Source organism: Rhinolophus sinicus, chromosome 2, assembly GCF_057876585.1.
Source record: "Rhinolophus sinicus isolate RSI-liver-muscle chromosome 2, RSI-T2T, whole genome shotgun sequence".
NCBI lineage: Eukaryota > Metazoa > Chordata > Mammalia > Chiroptera > Rhinolophidae > Rhinolophus > Rhinolophus sinicus.
Genome location: NC_142502.1, coordinates 113,295,194 through 113,314,461, shown reverse-complemented (window position 1 = coordinate 113,314,461; position 19,268 = coordinate 113,295,194). Strand labels below are relative to the sequence as shown.

The window sequence follows — 19,268 nt, the reverse complement described above, 5'->3', positions numbered from 1 at the left end:
GCAGAGTGCATTTGGTCATTTCAGTGCCTAACCTTCTGTAAAGTGACTAATAGAACTCTCCAACAGTGAGATAGTGGAGGTAACATAAGTTGGTGCTGCTATGTGCCATTGTTATATCAGGATCAAAAAGAAGGTCAAGTTGCCTAGAGCGAAAATTGCACTTTTACATGGGCCTGTGTTAGTGCTGAGATAGGGGCCCTTTCTCACAGGGCAGATGACCCCGTCTCACCCTGTCCTAGTTCTCGACTCACCTCCCCTCCCCACACCCAGCACTTAATTAATCCTTGGTGCACAGCACTAATTGAAACTAGCGTGCTCGCTTCTTGGTCCTGGAAGCTGTGCGATTGGGTTTTCATTTACTAGCGCATGGGTGGGAAAAATGAAATAAAGCACACGAAAAGTAACGGTGTCCCCAGCCAGCATATACTGGCCTGTTGTCACTGCAGTGTGTCTAGTGTGTGTTCAAAAGACGTATGAAGCCTGACTGCTGCCACATGGGGCACACAGTCTGGTGCAGAGGGGGCCTTCCCCACCTTGCTCATCATAGGCCTCTCCCAGCCTCGTTTCACGTGAGACTTTTCTGCTGCCCTCACCCAAGAAGGGAGGCTGTCTTGCATGAGCTCCTTCAACCATCTCCATGGCTCCCAGGATTTCTCTGAGTCTTTCTCTGCCCTTCGCTTCTCTCTTCTCTCCCAGGCAGGATGAGCTATGTCAAGACTCACACTTTCCCATGGGCCTGAAACTTTGCTCTGTAGCTATCCCCTCACACTGCAGTTGCCCCTTCTGTGCCTCCCATGCTCCAGGCACGCCTTTTCTTGCATCCAAGCTCTGTTGCCCCTCTTCCTGTCCCCCCCATCCCTTGGACTCTCTCATCCCTTCTTCCCTTGGTACCAGTGGCCCCTTGCAGAGAGGGCTTTCCCCTGTGAGTCTCCACCACCCACCCTGTATGCAGCCCTGAGCACTCACAGCTTCTGCACAGACCTGTATGTCCCCTGCGAAGATGTCAGATCCCAAGGGCAGGAGCTTGGCAGCCTTGCTTCCTCCTTTGTCCTCTCTTCCCAGCAGCTGTCACTATATGCATATTTGACTATTGGAATTTAATTTGAATTTGATCTGATGCAACTTTAATCATTAAAATTCTTCAAATTCAGTTATTCAAGATGTAATATAATAATATCATTTTAGTATATGTGCTGCCGAAGCGAGCACAGTATAATATCATTTATATTATAATTTAGTTTGCTTGAATCATTCAAATATTTGACTTCTGTAATTACCTGGTCTGTGAAAGCCTGGTTCAGGGCCACAAGTTGGGGTGTTGAGGCGAGACAATTCTGGGTCTCATTCTTGGCTGTCTTGGCTGTCTCATCTACTTGGCAAGTCATGTGACAGTTGTGTGCTTCAGACTCATTTACAAACTCTACCTCACAGAGCAGTTGTGAGGGCTAGGCAGGTTACGCGTAAAGAGCAATTCGTGTTAATTACTTGCCCCTTTCATGCCCTGAGTCTGCTGACCCTAACATTAACTAGAAAGAGATGGAGTGTCATAGTCACACAGTTCTTCCCAAGGTTTCCAGGTCACAGGGAGCCCTCCTTCCCAGGTGGAAGAGACTCCTTCTTCCTTAATAGCAAGACTAAAATACATAGTCGGTGATTTGTTCTGCTGCTTCCTTCCAGTGAGTGAATCTGGAAAAGCCTTTTAGAGAAATATCATACTATATTGTATTATTAATAATAACATTTATTTTAATATGACTAATATTTAATATTACTGATTGATTTAGTATTAGTTGGTGTTCGTAATTTGGCGCTTATATTAAATGAGTTGTTTGTTATTGTTGTTGAGTAATATTAATATTAACATTAATATTATACAGAGCCAAACTTACCGATCTTTTGCAATCAGTAGTATTTAAGAATTTTGTTGGTATAAGCGTCAATTCCTTTTTCCATCTTGCTCTACCTCCCTAAAGGTATGCATAATATGGAAAGTAATGATGAAACTTGGTTACCTCCCAGCCCACCCCCAATAACAGTGCTAAGGAATTTCCCACCACATGGAAGCCAGATGTAACTCTAAACCTGCGTGGTTGGCAATGACCAGGCCAATGGGAAGCTCACCGCCCTTTTGCCAAAATAGTGACATAAACTAACTGTTTTGGTCACACTTAATGCCCTTGTGTGGAGTACTTCTGTTTCAGTATTTTAGGAATGGAGTCATCAATCTTGGCTTTGTGAGTCTGAGCATGCGTTTTGTGTGAAGATTGCTCAGGTTGGCAATCTGGGCTGATTTTTGTGCAGCTTGTTTTGATTGTGAGTCTAAGGTCAAGATTGCAGCCCTCAGACCCACAGGAGAAGCATCAGTTCTAAGCTGGCTCCATGTTTAGTAATCTCTGCTTAGTAATCTCTCCAAAATGCTCGGGCTGCTGCCCAGACTTCGGAAGTGTCGTTAATGACAAGTTGTTTTGCACGAGTCAGTTCTTGGTACAAGTATATTTGTGAGCTAGAGCTCGTGAAGGCCGCCTGCACCAGATTTCACTCTCTTAAAACAAAGAGGAAAACTGGGGGCAGTATAACCCCCAGACAAGGGGCTGGGCCAGCCACAGAGCGTCCCTCGTGTCCAGTGCCCCACATCCCATAGGGACTGCCCTCAGAAAAGTTCTGTGCCCAAGTCTAGTAAGAAGGGAAGGTAGCGGAGCTCTGGCCCAGGAGGTCTGCCTCCAGGGCCTGTGCTCTACACCACCGTGCCAGACCGCCTCTCTGTGATCTCACCGACCTCACAGTAGGGAATCAGGGCAGGATAACATCCCCCAAAGTGTGTTCCCAGAGCCCTGTGCACTGGTGCCAGGGCCAGTGGTTAGAAGAATTCCTCCTGGAGAGTGACAGCCCTGGAGCGTGTCCTGGGCCCTGAACTCTGGGAAGCCTGATTTGGGTAATGAATAGCATTCCCTTGCTGGGCTGGAAACTCAGAAACAAGCATCACTGATCAGTAACAAGAGAAGGTGCTCGGCCCACCCCATAGAGACCACTGGCTCTGACTTCCTCTGGGCTTGACAGCACCTCTGCAGACATGTCCAGTGCTGAGTTCTAGTCTCAGCATCGCCAACTACCGTGTTTCCCCCAAAATAAGACCTAGCCGGACAATCAGTTCTAATGCGTCTTTTGGAGCAAAAATTAATGTAAGACCCGGTCTTATCTTACTATAATATAAAACTGTGTCTTTATAACGTAATATAATACAATATAATAATATAATGTAATGCCAGGTCTTATATTAATTTTTGCTCCAAAAGACGCATGAGAGCTGACTGTCTGGCTAGGCCTTATTTTCGGGGAAACAGGGTAGCTTGGGGGGAAGCAAGCTGCTTCTTTAGTCTGCCCCTCTAGGTGGCCTCATTTGGAAAACAAGGAGGTCAGGCAGTTTGATCGCTGAAGTGCATTCCAGTCCTGTTAAAGTGCGGCCCTTTTAATCTCTTCTGCGCTGAGAGTCCAGGCAGAGGAGTGTCTACAGGGCACGCGAAGGGCACACTTACATTTCTCCTTAGGAAGAAAAGTGGTGGGTTTTTAGAAACACCTTCATGTGGCAATGACAAGGACCAGCTTGTTTACTGCCTTTTCTCAGCCTGGGCTTTACCTGACTGAGCTCAGAGCTCTGCCCTTCTCGCGTGTTTACCAGGACTGCCATGAAGCCGAAGGCTTCTACCTGGTGCGGAGGAGGGAGGGCACATATCCAGTCTCGGAACAAATGGCGGCGACCCTGCAGTGCCCTTCACAGCCTCAGGTCAGCCTTTTGCTATGAAACCAAGAATTGGTACTAAGTAATTGTTTCTTTGTTTTTTTAAACAGGCGCTTGAATAAACTTGTTTGGCAAGCATTATCTCAAGAAGAAAAAGAAAAGTAAGCCAGTTCCTCCTCACTTTGTGTGCGTGTGCGTGTGTGTGTGAAATCCGCATAACTGTTCTGAAGTGTGCAATTCAATGGTGTTTAAAATATTCAAAATATTGTGCAAACCACCACCTCCCTCCACTTTCAAAACTTTTTTATAACCTTAGAAAAAACCTAATACCCATTAAGTAATCCTTTCCCGTTCTTCCTTCCCCTCCGGTCTGCTTTCTGTGTATTTGCCTGTTCTGGATATATCACAGAAAGGAACAGACAACATGTGACCTTTTGTGTCTGGCTTCTTTTGCTTAGTTAATGTAAAGCTAATGCTTTCAACGTTCATCTAATAGTAGCATATATAGTATTCATTCGTTTTGATGCCTCAGTAATGATCCATTGTGTGTATATACCAGTTTCTTTTTCCATTCTTCCATTGATGGATATTTGGGTTGTTCCCACTTTGGGGCTGTTATGAACAATGCTGTAATAGACATACAGACATTCACATAGAAGTTTCTGTGTGGACATATGAGGTACGATCAACAAATACGGTGAATTTTTAAATAAGATAAAATTATTATAGTAAAAGACACATTGCCATTAATCCACCTCAACATACTCCCCCTCGCTTCAAACACACTTATCCCATCATTCTTGCCACTTTCGAAGCAGGTCTGGAAGTCCTCTTTTATGAGGGTCTTTAGTTGTGCTGTCATGGCTGCCTCGATGTCCTGAATTGATTGAAAACGTTTACCTTTCATGGTCATTTTGACTTTGGGGAAGAGCCAGAAGTCACGTGGTGCCAGATCCGATGAATAAAGTGGATGAAGACACACCATAATGTTTTTATTTGACAGAAATTACTGTACCAGAAGCGAAGTGAGACACAGAGCCTTTCCGTTGTGATCACAAAATACAGTAAATGCTGCTGCTGAGTGCCATCCAATGGAAAGGCAGGGATCTTCAATATAGGAAGCGGCACTGTTGAAACTTAGTAACAGTGTGACAAGTTTCAACTTATTCAGTGCAGTCAGTCAGGTGGGAGTTACAGTTGAAATAAGGTTTGTTTTAAAGTGTGCTGTAAATCATTCTCCATCATGATAACACTCCATGTGTCGTGCGGGGCGGCCTGCGGGGTCTCTGCTCCCGCTCCCCACATAAGAACGCAGGATATGGTGAGGCCAAAAAGGAACACCCACGGAGCCATAGGTAGGGGAGTCATACCACTATGATCTCACTGGAGGCTGGGTTCACCGGACGTGCGACCTGCTGTCCGTTTTTCTGCCAACTGACTGACGACTCTCCTCCACTCTCCTTGACTCTGCTCTTCCACTCTCCTCGGCTCTCCTCCGTAGCCACAGCAGTTATATTAGCGGCCAATTGGCTAACTGGCTACAGCTGACGGCCAATCAGCCACAGCTGACAGCCATCTACTACCTGAGCCAGCACCTTTCCATGTGAGGCCGAGCCTGTAAACTACTCTCTGGGGCTCTGTCCCCACACTCCACCCCTACAGGGCCTCGCCTCACAATCTACGCGACAAGCGTCTTCCGCGAGGGTCCCGGTGCCATATTAGCCTACTGACACCTACGGACGAAAAGAAACAGTAGTCTTAGGAACCAACAATGGCAAATCCCTCCCATCTGGGAGGATACATGCTAGCTTTTTGTCCTGGGAAAGGAGGGTCGCTGCCACTGGCACCTTTCCCGGTTTGTGGTACCAGACCTTTATGGCAGTGCTTGGGGTCCCTTGCATAGTTTCAACATGTAACAGAACAGGGGACCCCATAATAGGCCATAGTGAGAGCACATAGGTTCCCCGCAAAATCATCCTGGTATCGGGACCTCCGTATACTACAGTCACTTGCGGTGGCCACTCAGCCACCACCCCTGGTGTCACTTGCAAATCATGAGTCAAACCAGCCCCCCATGGGGCTATCAGGCCCAACCATCGACAGTGGGGGCTTTTGACCTGCCAGGGCCAAGTCCATTGCTGCCGTTCCCCTGCTTTCAAGCATGTGGGTGCTGGCAGCAAAATGTTCCCATTTCTGCCTTAGCCTGGCTTTAACAGAGTCTCACTGGTGGTAACTTGTAATTGAATGGGAGCGGCCGTTCGATGTAGCAGAGCTTCTACTGGCGCAGGCCCTCCCTTCTGTGGTCTCTCATTCAGGACTCTCAGGACGTCCCATAGACGCGAGGCCCAGTCACGCATCGTGGGAGGGTGTTTTGATACCCAGAGACCTTGCTTCAAAAGGCCATTACAGCGTTCAATCATGTCAGCTGCTTGTGGGTTATACGGAGCATGAAACAACCATTGCACGTCCATCCTGGCAGCCCAGCGCTGCACTTCTTGCCCCGTAAAATGGGTACCCCTGTCACTTTCAATGACTTGGGGGTGCCAATAGAGGGCGCACAGCATGTAAGGGCAACCACTGTATGCCGCTGATCTGCAGCCGGACAGGGCCAAGCAAACATCAACCCCGTAGCAGTGTCCACTGCTGTAAATGCATATATCACATTGCGGGCCTTAGGCAGGGGTCCAATGTAATCCACTTGCCAGCGAGTGAGGGGCACCCTCCCTCATGTAATCTGCTGTGTCTCCCAGGGGAGCCTCTGCCTTTGGGGGCTGTCCTGGGCACAGACGGCACAGTCATAGCAGGCATCTGCTATCTCCTGACATTTCAAAGGCAGGCCCAGCGCCTGCTCACCTGCCACATGGTTCGGCTTCCAGCGTGCTGCAGTTTCCTATGCAGCCAATGGGCCACATCAGTGGCAGGAGCCCGCTCTAACCATCGTACCCGTGCTAGGGCGTCTGCTTCATCATTACCTGGGGACACTAAGGGGGAGTGACCTGTGACATGCATTAAGGTCACCTCCTTTCTCTGCCCTAGGTCCCAGAGGTCCTGCCACATGGCTTGACCCCACAGTGGACGGTGTCCCACCAACCAGTTTTGGTGTTTCCATGTAGGGAGCCACAACGTTAGGCCCCGGAACACCGCCCAGCTGTCAGTGCAAATAACTAGGGGCCCAGGCTCGTGGCTGATTACCATCCACACAGCCCGTAATTCAGCCCACTGGCTACTCTGGCCCGTCCCAGTATCAAACCAAACGGTGTCTGTTTTGGGCTGCACACCAATAGCCGTCCAAACAGCTGCAGCCCCTCAGCTAGAACCATCGGTAAACCAGGCATCCTCAGGTATAACCTTTGTCTTACCCGACCACACAACACCCAAAAGCTTGACCGATAAGCCAGGGCCTTGGACCTTTTCCTCATTCACCGCCCAGCCGCGACTTCAGGTGGCGGAGAAGAGAGGGAGCTGCTTGCTGTAAATCAGAAAGAGAATCTGAGGTTAACAGAATGTCATCAACATAATGAAACAAGGCCACAGAGGATGGGCGATCCCACTGTGCCAAATCCTGGGCTACGAGCCATAGCAGATAGTGGGGCTGTGCAAGTATCCTTGCGGAAAGACTTGAAAAGTCCACTGCCGCCCATCCCACGTAAAAGCAAACTGCTCTTGACACTCAGGTGCAATGTCAATGGAGAAAAAAGCATTGGCCAAGTCCACTACATAGTGATATGTTCCCAGGCGGACAATCAGACGATCCATTAAATAATGAATTGGAGGCACTGCAGCGTGCAAGGGTGGCGTCACCTTATTTAACTCCCTATAGTCCACAGTCATTTGCCAGGTCCCATCTGGCTTCTTGACAGGCCATACTGGGGAGTTAAAGGGACTGTGCGTTGGCCTCACAATATGTGCCTTCTCCAATTGCAATATTGTACGACCAATCTCCTCCTGTCCTTGTGGCAGGCGATACTGTCGCACTGTAACCACGTGCCAGGGCTGTGGCAACACTTGAGGAGGGTGGTGAGCATGCCCGCGTGTCACCGCTTTCACCACCCGGATCCGGAGACGGAACTCTCCTACCGACGTCTGTAAGCTGAGGCCATGTAGCACGACCACCCCTAGAATATACTCCGTAACGGGGGAGACATAAACCTTATAGGTACGAGGGGGAAACCTTCCTATACCCAGTGGTAAGGAAACAGCTTTTACAGTCACAGTCTTTCCCCCGTAGCCATCAATGCAGATTGCTGGTCCAGGGAACAGTTCTGGGTTCCCGTAAACGAGACTGCAGTCAGCGCCAGTGTCAACTAGAGCCAAAACCCTCTGTACATTCGAAGGGGACCTATGTATGGACAGTTCCACGTAGGGCCTCCGGTCCCTGCTCGTCCCCTCTGACCGGGTACCTTGGCCCCACCCCTAATCAAGCTGCAAGGGGTCAGCCTCAAGCGGCTGCATGAAGTCCTGGAGGGACACGGGTCGCGCTTTGCCAGACTCCTCCTTTATGCTTCTCCGGAATTGTTGTTCCGGACGCAACTGTTTCCAAAGTTCCAGCAGGAGTGCATTGGGTTGTCGGTCTATTTTCTTCCTATTGACCCCTGCTGCCACGAGATCACGCCACATCTGTGCGCGTGTTACTCTCTGAGGCTCGCGACCTCGCCCCTTTACCTTTGGTTTGGGCTTCCAGGTCTCAACTGTGCGGACCTCCTGTCTTAACTTCCTTCACCTCCGGCTTTCAACATCCCCTAGGCTGGCCATGGCAGTTGTAACTTCATGGATCCGTCGCCCTACATACGATGTAAGAATAGCAACCAAAGACCCAAAAGCACTCGCAGGTGCAGTATCCAAAACCAGATCTCTCATGCTGGCAGTAAAAAGCTCGTCATCTGGGCCCTGCATGTTGAGGTTAAAAATAGCATGTCTCATACCCATTTCACGGATTATTTGCGTAAGTTCTGTATATGACTGCCATTGACTCACAGTGTCTGGCAGCTCGCCAGCCTGTTCCCATACGGTGCGTACCGCAGCCGTGAGCCACGCCATTAGAGAATGGTTGCCCTGGTTGTTGGCCAACCTATGGCAGTTTTGTAACCTTTGTCGCAGGGACGGATGCACTGTCACGAAGGCTAGCTTTTCCATCTCGCCTGGGGAGCAGAGAATGCTGTCTGCTCCCTCATCCCATAAACGTAATAGCCAAGCCGAGACTGGCTCTCCAGGGCGCTGTCTGTACTGCCTCCCCAGCTCCTGCAACTCAGTGGGAGTGTAAGGGGTGTAGGTTGTGAACTCAGTCACAGCTGGGTTGCCAGCAGCAACGCCCCCGGGGCCCAAAGGTTGCTCACGTTTTACCCTTTGCTTCAAGATTGGCCGGGCTTAGGGGTTGGGAGCTACATTGTCTCCATTTGCTTCCTCCGCCTCTGCCTCAGAGTCTCCACCTTGGGGCCCCTGTTCTAACAGGCGGACCCGGGCTTCCAGCACTTCCAACCGGGACACCTGGTCAGGCACCCGGGCCACTTCATTAAGCACATTTTCTGTGTTGAGACTCAAGGCCGTGAGGAACATCCAGCCCACGCGGCCGGCTGTAGCCTTCTCCTCCTCTGGCAACTGCTCAGCCAGAGCCTGCAGGGCCCTCTCCACACTGGCCGGAGAGCCGTCCATGTCCTCCCACCCCTCCTTGGGGGTCCAACTCCTGAGAACAGTGGCCACTGGGCACCACACACTGTGTGGGGGCCACACGTCCTCCTGCCCAGAGTCAAGACGCCATTCCTACCTGGTCGGAATCTTGCTCGCTGTGCCAGGTGTCTGAGTGGATGGAGGCCTCGGTGTAAGATGTCCACAACTCTCGGAGCTTAAGGCCGTAGCAGATCACCAAAATGAAGGCAACACCGTCCATGGCCAAGAGGGTGATGTGCCAGCTGGAGGCTCGAGTCTCCCAGGCAGATCGTGCCTCCCGTTCCCGGTGTCGCTCCTCATGGGCCTTCCGAAGCTGGGCTCTCACATGCACAAACCGCTCCACCATGCTTCAGTAGGTTGTGGCCAGCACCGTACTCTGCTTACGAAGCTGAGCTTTTATACGTGTAAACTGCTCCAGTATATTCTGGAGAGTTTCAGCCGACACCATACCCTGCTCTCTGCGCCATTTTTCATGCGGGGCAGACTGCGGGGTCTCTGCTCCCGCTCCCCACATAAGAACGCAGGATATGATGGTGAGGCCAAAAAGGAACACCCACGGAGCCATAGGTAGGGGAGTCATACCACTACGGTCTCACTGGAGGCTGGGTTCACTGGACGTGCGACCTGCTGTCCCTTTTGTCTGCAACCCACCGACGACTCTCCTCCACTCTCCTCGGCTCTCCTCCGTAGCCGCAGCAGTTATATTGGCAGCTAATTGGCCAACTGGCTACAGCTGACGGCCAATCAGCCACAGCTGACGGCCATCTACTACCCGAGCCAGCATCTTTCCACGTGAGGCCAAGAGCATGTAAACTACTTTCTGGGGCTCTGTCCCCACACCATGTCACACATCGCTTCTGGTATACAGCAATTTCTGTCGCATAAAAACATTACGGTGTGTCCTCATCCACCTTGTTCACCGGATTTGGCACTGTGCAACTTCTGGTTCTTCCCCAAAGTCAAAATGATTCAGGACATCAAGGCAGCCATGACAACACAACTAAAGACACTCAAGAAAGAGGACTTCCAGAACTGCATCAGAAAGTGACAAGAAAGATGGGATAAGTGTGTTCAAAGAAAGAGGGAGTATTTTGAGGGTAATTAATGGCAATGTGTCTTTTACTGCAATAATTTTTTTTTATTTAGACATTCACCGTATAGTTTGATCACCTCATATGTCTTCACTTCTCTGAGTACATACCTAGGAGGGGTTTTGCTGGATCACAGGGTAATTTTTGAATAACTACCAAACTGTTCACCATGGCAGATCTACCATTTTACACTCCCACCAGCAATATATGAACCCATTTGCCAATACTTGTTATTTTCCTACTGTTCTGTTTGTTTGTTTGTTTTTGTTTTTTAACTAAAGCCATCCTAATGTGGGTGTGAAGTGATATCTCATTGTGGTATTCATTTGCATTTGCTTAATGATCAAGAATGTTGGACATCCTTTCATGTGGTTGTTGGCCATGTATATTCTTCAGAGAAATATCTATTCTTCAGAGAAATATCTATTCAATATTAAGTCTGGCTCATTTTTAAATTGAGTTGTTTGTCTTTTTGCTGAGTTGTAAGAGTTCTGGATATTCAACCTTTATCAGATGTATGATTTGCCAGTATTTTCCCATTCTATACATTGTCCTTTCACATTCTTGATTTTCCTTTTTGCCCAAAAGTTTTTAATTTTTAGGAAATCAATTCATCTATTTTTTCTTTTGTTGTTCATGCTTTTTGTGTCAAATTTAAGGAATCAATCCATTGGCAAATATGAGGTCATGAAGATTTACCCATGTTTCCTTCTAATACTTTTCTGGTTTTAACTTTTACATCTGGGTCATTGATCAATTCTGTATCAGTTTTTATTTATGGAGTGAGGTTATCTCTATCTGCAAATAGAGATAGTTTTACTTCTCTTTTTCAATTTGGATGCCTTTTGTTTCTTTCTCTTGCCTAATTGCTCTGGCCAGAACTTCCAATACGATGTTGAATAACAGTGGTGAAGGGGGGCATCTTGTCTTGTTCCTGATCATAGGGAGAAAGCTTTCATTCTTTCACCATTGAGTAGGATGTTAGCTGTGGGTTTTCCATAAATGGAAATTTGTCAAACGCATTTTCTGTGTATTGAGATGATCATGTGGGTTTTTTTCCCCCTTTGTTGTATTGATGTGTTATGGTGTATTAAATCAATTGATTTTATTAGGTTGAACCACCTTGCATTCCTGGGATAAATCCCACTTGGTCATGGTGTGTAATCTTTTTAATGCTCTGATGGATTTGGTTTGCTACTGTTTTGTTGACACTATTTATCTCTGTATTCATAAAGGAAATGGTCTTGTCACATTCTTTTCTTTAGTATCTTTTTCTGTGTTGGCATTGGTGTAATTCTGGCCATCTTTTATTCCATCAGTAGGGTCATCGTTCCCTGTTTCTTTGTATGCCTTAGAACCTTTAGTTAAGTTTTGAATATTTGAAAAACCAGACACCTCTCCCAGTCTTTATAGACTGGCTTCTTACAGGCTAGAGATTCTGGGGAACTCTCAACCCTTTTCTGGGGATATGTCTTCTCTAGGCTTATGTGTGTGTGTGATTTCTCAAAGTGTGTGCCCCTGTTTCTTCTCAGTAGCCCATAATCTCTTGCTTCCCTGGCATCTGTCTTTGGTACTGTAGTTGTTCTGGTGCTGTAACAAGCCATGGAACTCACCTTTTTTTCTCAGGGGCTCCTAACCTGATGTCTAAAGTATAGAGCCATTCCCGTTAGTACTGAGTCAGATGAGACAGAAAGCAGTCTCCCTGGCAACACCCCTAAGGCCAGAATGTTGGATGCATGCTCCCTCTTTTTCCCTCCCAAGGGTTTTAGGAGTTTTCTCCCAATTGCAGTGCATTGTGCCTGGGGAGGGGATGGGCTAGGCCAGGCAAAATGCACTTTCTTGCCCATTTCAGTGCCTGCTCTTCTTGGCTTTGTGGAGCGCTGCAAGCTCTTCACTGGCTTCTGGAATTCTCACAAAGGCAGTTTGGTCCATATATTGTCATAAAGTCGTTATTTCTGAGGGCCTGGGGTTTCTTATTTCACCATCTTACTTACATCACTCCAATTCAGATTTTTAATAAGAAGTTTTGCTGTCCTCTGGAGACAGGTTTGTTTGTGGGTTGAGTCCTGTGGTTGTGCTGGGTTCCATTCTACTCTCCCAGTACCATACAGCTAAAGGAAATGCCACTTCCAGCAGTAACGGAACGATAATTATGAATGACCCCTTTCTCTCCCCACTGTACCCTACCTTCTCTCTCCTTCCAGGAGATTCTGACTGCGAAGTAGCTGGGACTGGAACTAGAATCCAGGATCTGGGCCACCTCACCACACTGGCTTCCCCTGGCATCTCACAGCCTGTTCACCAGCTCATAGAAAGTTTGGCTTCTATTCTTTGAATACCAAAACAATGAAGCCAGAAAGTTTAGGCTTACTTAAACATATAAGGAGGAGAGGAGATCAAAATAGCAAAAATGAGCTAGTAGAAGAATTACTGAAGTGAGGCAAATATTTGGGCTTTGTTTTGTTTTGCTTTGCTTTGTTTTCCAGAGTCACTGCTAGAGATAGTTGTATGAAATCTCTTTGAAGCTCATTCTTGGTTCTGCCAAACGTTAGACCTGGGGGAAAAGGAATGGGTTCAAATTATGCCAAAACAAATTGTTGAAAAAAAATGGCATGTGTATCAAACGTTCTTAAAATCAGATAATCAAATTAAGCAATGTGCAAGCTGTCAAAGTCCCCATGCACCAGAGGACATGGTTGATATTCTGTCAGTTGGTACCTAACATCTGCTTTGACAGATATTTCTCTGGAGAGGGTTTACCAAAATACCGTCTTTTCATCTTTTCATGTTTTTTCTATTATGGTCTCTTTGTTTTTTTTGTTTCACCTTCTTCCTATTTTTTTTTTTTTTTTTAAGGCTAGATGCAAACAAACCAATGAGGTACTTGGAAAACAAGACAGCTTTAAATGAGGCATTAGAACGGTTGAATTGGCCCATTTCATTGAAAGAGCTGTCGATACTGGAAAATGAAATCCTAGCTGGAAAGATGTATGTCCAGCAGGCCCTCGAACTGCAGGAGGCTGCCAGGAAGGAGAATTACGGAAGCAGGGCACTCGGAGAGGTGGGTACCATGGAAGCGTCTGTTTCCTGCCTCCCTCCCTGTCTCAGGTAACTCCATCCCTGGACTGGCCTTCCTTCTCTCTCACACCCCTACCACACTGACGGCTAAGAGTTAGCACCAACACAGTTAGGGGCCCAAAACTTTTTTCAACAGAAAGGAAATGCCATTTGGTTTTTCTATGGTCTTATTTTTTAAACACTACATCTTTTAACTGCAAAATAAAACTAAACAGACGTATGCTGTCATGATTAAAAGCCTAACTTTGATATAAGCCAGACCAGGGTCCAGCCTCCAACCTGTCATCTAATCCCTATGTGATCTTGGCTAGTTACTCTGTCTCTCCAAACCTTAGTTTTTTTACTTATAAAATAGAAGTATTAACAGTATCTGCTTCGTAGGGTTCTTATGAGAATAAAATGAACATTTCAAGAACTTTGAAATGAAACCCACCCATAAGTGTTAGCAATTATTATTAATAATAAAATAAAGTTTATTAAAAGAAAAATTTATTATATGATTGCCTTATTATTACCACTTTGGATCATTTACTTCTAGGTTTTATTTCCTCGAACATATTTTACATAGATCCATAACCATTTCATATTCTGCTTTTTAATTGAGCATCATCTCATATACTTTCTCTGTGTTTTTACTGAGTCATCAGATTGTTATATTTTGTGGTTCCATAACATTCCATGGTGTGTTTCTATCCTGGTTTATTTACCTCTTCAAATGTTGAATATTTGGGTCATTTTCCAGTTTTCTTCTCTTTCACATCATTAATGACTTCTAGGGTGCATTATAATTAGGAATTATTTTGTTAGGATAATTAAAAGTTAATCAAGTTTGTTTGATTGGGACCACGTAATGGAAGGAAAGTCTGCTATTCTAAGTGCCCCTTGAAAACTCCCTGGCTACGCCCCTCCTGTTGCCATGACACAGAGTTCAGCCTCCTTGGCCAGTCCCTCCACCACGGTGTTGTGTGGACATCACCAGAGGGCATCTGAACGATAATTAACCTTCAGGCTAGGGAACCAGTCCTAGAGAGAGAGACAGAGTAGCTCCAGTGTGTAGCTCCCGTCCATCTCTGGAGTAGCAGTGTATGGAGAACCATGTCAGTAAGGTCCTAATCACAGATCTCAAAGCTGTGGTAATTTTCACATTTAAATAATTAAAACATTTCAGATTTTCCCCTAAAAGAGCAAAGACTGACTATTCCAAGTTTGTTCTTCAAGCTCAAGAAACTGTTTCATTCAGCATCTGATGTGTGTTTATTAGGTCTTTTGCTGCTAACACACACACACACACACACACACACACACACACACACTCACACACTCACACACACACTCTTCATCCTTTCACAAAAGCCCTTTGAGTTGCTATTGATTAATGTTTGATTGAAGATTTTACTCTCAGCGTAGTCAGCTCTCTCCACAGCCCAGTGCTGCACTCTGGTGGGGAGGAGAGGTCTCCTTTCTAGGTAAAGGCTGCATCCTGTTATTGTGTCCTATGCTTCCTACGGAGCCACTCACACAGCACAAGGCACCACAGAAAGGATGAGAGTGAGCAAGGCCAAGTGCCCAAGGCTGCTTACAGCAGAGGGCGATTCTCTCTGGGCGTCTTCCTGGCAGCAGCTTCCCCTGTAAGCCTGGGACTCACCTGTGATATCCTCAGTGTCCCCAGGAGCCCCAGTGTTGACCGTTGCACTTGTGAGAGGTCTTGCAAGGAGACAGCTCTTCCAAAGGGCAGGGCTGAGGCAGAAGATTCCACTTAGAGCTTCACTCCTTTGGTTTGGTGGCTTGTCTCATGTGCAAATGCAAATGGCCTAGGAGGAAAACCACTGTACCAAAGCCTTCCATTTCATTTACGGTGGTGGGTCGTCCCCAGGACGAGAAGGACTGTGCAGGGGATTTCCACTCTGATTTCCATTTTCCTGTAGGTCTTTTTCCCATTTTCTCTCCAGAACCCATTTTTAAAAGGGCTGGAGAGTCTAGCTACTCCCAGGGTGGAGGAAACGCTTCTAAATCTAAATGAGGGGAGAGACAACACTGCACAGGTCAGAAAACACTGCAGGCTGGCCCCTTCTTCGCAAGGTTTTTAAGGGAGTTGAGTTATTCACAGAGACAGTGTACAGTGTTCTGGCCTCATAATTAGGTACCCAGAGAGAGGAAAGGCCCAAGCAGGCCTGAGGCTCCAGTACTGTCTCGATCACGGCAGTCTCAGGCTTGTGGGCTTTGAGGATAAAACATGGACAGAGAAGCTCATGATTTGGAGCAGGGAAAAATATTAAGTAGTGGTTTTATAGCAGGATTTTGATCCCAAAACTAGTTCTAGTTAAATCCTAGAAATGCATTCTGTACCTGATGTGGAAGTGTTGTTTGTTAAATGGAAAAATTTAAAGCATCAGACAGTTAGTAAGTTCACTGTCCTCACTCATGCAAACTGGAGAGCATGACCTTGAACTTAAGTGATGAGATAAAAGGAGGGTGTGCCATTTTGGACCCTGCTTCACATCACCTGGTCATGGAATCTGGCAAAAAGTGAATTGGATTCTCTGGGTTTTGGAGACAAGGCAAAATGAAATCCCCAGGGGATAGTGTCCTGACTTGTCTGCTCCCACCACTGCTTGTCTGACTCCCTCACTGGCACCGGCGGGCATCGCGGCTGCAGACGTGGGCTTGTTGGGTTAGTGCAGGCACTCGATCCCCTCTGACTCTGTCCTCCATGCATTTCTTTTTAAAACTCAGTGACATGCATGTATTTTCCTTGTGCATGGGTGAGGTATGGCAGGAAGGGATCGGGGCTGGGATGTTCTTTGGTACGGACTGTACCGTGTCTCTAAGATCTTCAGTAAGATTCGAAAACTGCAGGAGATCATCTTTCTGGAAAGGTGCTGAAGGAACGGCGTGGTTAGCTGCCCTCATTGATGTCCTTCCATCCGGACACCAGTGCTCTATTTCTGTGGCATGAACCATTGTAGGAAAGCTGACCCCACAGGTGTGTTTGGCCATGGTTCTCTGCTCTGTGTGTGGTGTAGCTGAATTGATGGTAGCCAGGATGAATCACTGAGTGTACATTGGATAGTTCCTTCCATAAAGCTATGTGCTGTGGAAATAACCAGAAATGGATTGCTGCCGGTAGTAGTAACATTGCAAACCAAAGCAGAGTAAACGGGAATTCCATGTACAAGGCCCTTTGGTACCTGTCACGGTCCTTTCGGGGAACTCACAGGTATGTGAATGAGCTGAGGGAGGGTTTGGTACTCTTTGGCCACTTAGAAAGGCGTGTTCTTAGATGTCATTTTCAGTGTATGAAAAATGAACATGAGGCCCTCTGCGTTGCTAGCATTCGCTGTTGTTGCCCATGCAGGGGAGGTCTTCACAGAGTGAGGGGTCGTCCTGCCTTTTTCTGTACATTTCATATATAAATGGATGAATAATATTCCCTTGTATGGATGTACCTTTTTTTCCGCCCTGAAATTGCTTGGGGGGTAAAGTTTTCCGAGAGAGATTATAACTGGGCTGGGCTTTCAACGGGTTATCTGGAACAGGAAGGATGTTGCTCACTTTTTAAAATCTTTTTTTCTCTGTGTTCTTCAGATTGGATAGTTTTTGTTAATTTGTCTTCAGGTTTCTTTCTTCTGTCATATCAATTATATTGTGCCCTTCCAGATATTATAATTTTCACTTCTACAATTTCCATTTGGTTATTTTTTTTTATAATTTCTGTTTCTCTGCTGAAAACACTTAGTCATTAAGAGTATTTACTTTTACCTCAAGGACTGTGGTTGGAATTGCTGATTTAAAGTCTTCATCTGATCATTACAACAACTGGCTTATCTCAGTATTGTGATCCATTGGTTGTCTTTTACCTTGAGAATCGGGCATATTTGGTTGCTTTTTTTGTATGTTGCATTTTGGATTATATAATGGATTTATTGAATCTTATATTTTAAGGTTCTAGATCCTGTTTAAATTGTCTGGGAAAGGTTATACCTGTGATTTTCACTGTCTGCATTGACTTTTCCTATCAATTATTTATGTTTTATGTTTTTTAGCAGCAGAAATTTCAAGGCAATCCAACAAAGAAAATCAAATCAAAGAAATTGGATCACCTCAAAGGCCAGAAGGTTATTGCAAGATGTGATGAAAATGGCTTTTATTTTCCAGGTAGGTATGATTCTTTTGTTATAGAATATGATAGCAGGGATCAGAGGTTCTCAAACTGCCTCCCCTCGGACAATGACACTTCACAGCTGTACGAAGGTATTCCACTTCAAAACGGAAAGGATGTTGGGGCTCCTCCCTATGTTTGCATGTGTGGGGGCAACAGCCAGAAAAATGTGTTTATTTGAATCTCTCATTTGTTTAGTCAACAAATATTTACTACACATGTACTCTGCTCCATATAGGTAATGTTCCTAATGTGCTGGTCTAGTGTAGCGAGCAAAGAGATGGAAATTCTTGTCTTTGTGGAACTTCCATCCTGGTGAAGGAGACAGACAAACAACTAATTAAATATGTAAAGTGTCAGATCGAGTGCTATACAGAGAGAAATCAAGCCACGAGGCGAGTTCAGAGTGTCAGGGTGAAAGGTGCAACTCTGCATATGGTGGTCTATGAAGAGCTTCTGGGGACGGTGACAAATGAGTAAAGGTTTAGAGGAGGAGGGGCAAGCCATGAGATTGTCAGAGGAAGAGAGTGCTAGGCAGAGGACAGCAGAGTCCTGAGGCCAGAGTGCATATGGCACAGGAGGAGAGGCTGGTCTGACTGGACCTGAGATCTCTGCCCAAGGATTCCTGAAGAAACCAGCCAGGTGAAGTTCAAGCGAGAGCTGCATGGCTAGTGAAAATAATATGAATGAAGATCTAGAGGTGAAGGAAAACATTTTAAGTCTGGAGAAATAAAACAGATTATGGCTGGAACCTAGAATGCAAAGGAAGGGTGGAAAATAATAAGGCTTTTCAGAGCAGTAAGTGTGGGCCATTCATTAATGGGTTATGTTAAGAAGTTTAGACTTTCTTGAGGAGCCACATTTAAAGCAGGGAGAAACACAATTACACTTGAAGTTTCAAAAAGGTCTCTCCCATTGCTGTGAAGAGTGGACATGAAGTGGATTAGGATGTCACTCAGGTCCCTGGCTTGGGCCACAAGGTAGACAGTGGTACCTCCTGGAAATGGTGTGGACAGGAAGTAATGAGGTGTGTCTGGGACATGGTGAATCATAGGTGCACTACTTGTGCGTTGATGTGTCTGAATCTATCTCCAAGCAGATTTCCTCTCCAGACCCCTAATAGTCATCAACACAAATGTAGTCAGTGAAATCATGGGAAGGACCTGTAGGGAAAAGAAAGAGAACCCTGAGGAAGAGCTATTAGGCAAAAAGATTATACTGCAGAAATATAGCTGGTCTTATATAGGTATTATCTATCAATCCCAGTTAAAAGAATAATTCTTTAAGTTTAATTTTTAAGTGGGAAAAAGTGCTTCAGCAGTAGTTTTGGGTTCCAGCAGGCAAATGTGTAAAAATGACAACGAGGTCATTTTCTTTCAAATGTGATAAATGTGCTGTGGAGTTGACTGGATAAGAGTAAATGTGGATCCGAGCATTTGAGGTGAGCTCATAGGCTAAGGCATGAAACTCTTCTTTGCAAGAGCAGGGCCTGACAACCTGGGGCTCTGATTTGCTGGGAGGCAGTTATAGGAGGCAACCC

At 46.2% G+C, this 19,268-nt stretch overlaps 1 protein-coding gene across 6 annotated transcripts in view; it reads left to right on the top strand.

Moving 5' to 3' along the window:
• The window catches only part of VWA3B (von Willebrand factor A domain containing 3B), a 165,387-nt gene that overhangs the window by 126,871 nt on the left and 19,248 nt on the right, over positions 1-19,268 (top strand). For all 6 annotated transcript variants that reach the window (XM_074332571.2, XM_074332569.2, XM_074332568.2 and 3 more), the window contains 3 exons: positions 3,847-3,897; positions 13,348-13,552; positions 17,613-17,724. In XM_074332571.2, the coding sequence (XP_074188672.2) occupies positions 3,847-3,897; positions 13,348-13,552; positions 17,613-17,724 (368 nt within the window). The remainder of the gene's footprint in view (positions 1-3,846; positions 3,898-13,347; positions 13,553-17,612; positions 17,725-19,268) is intronic.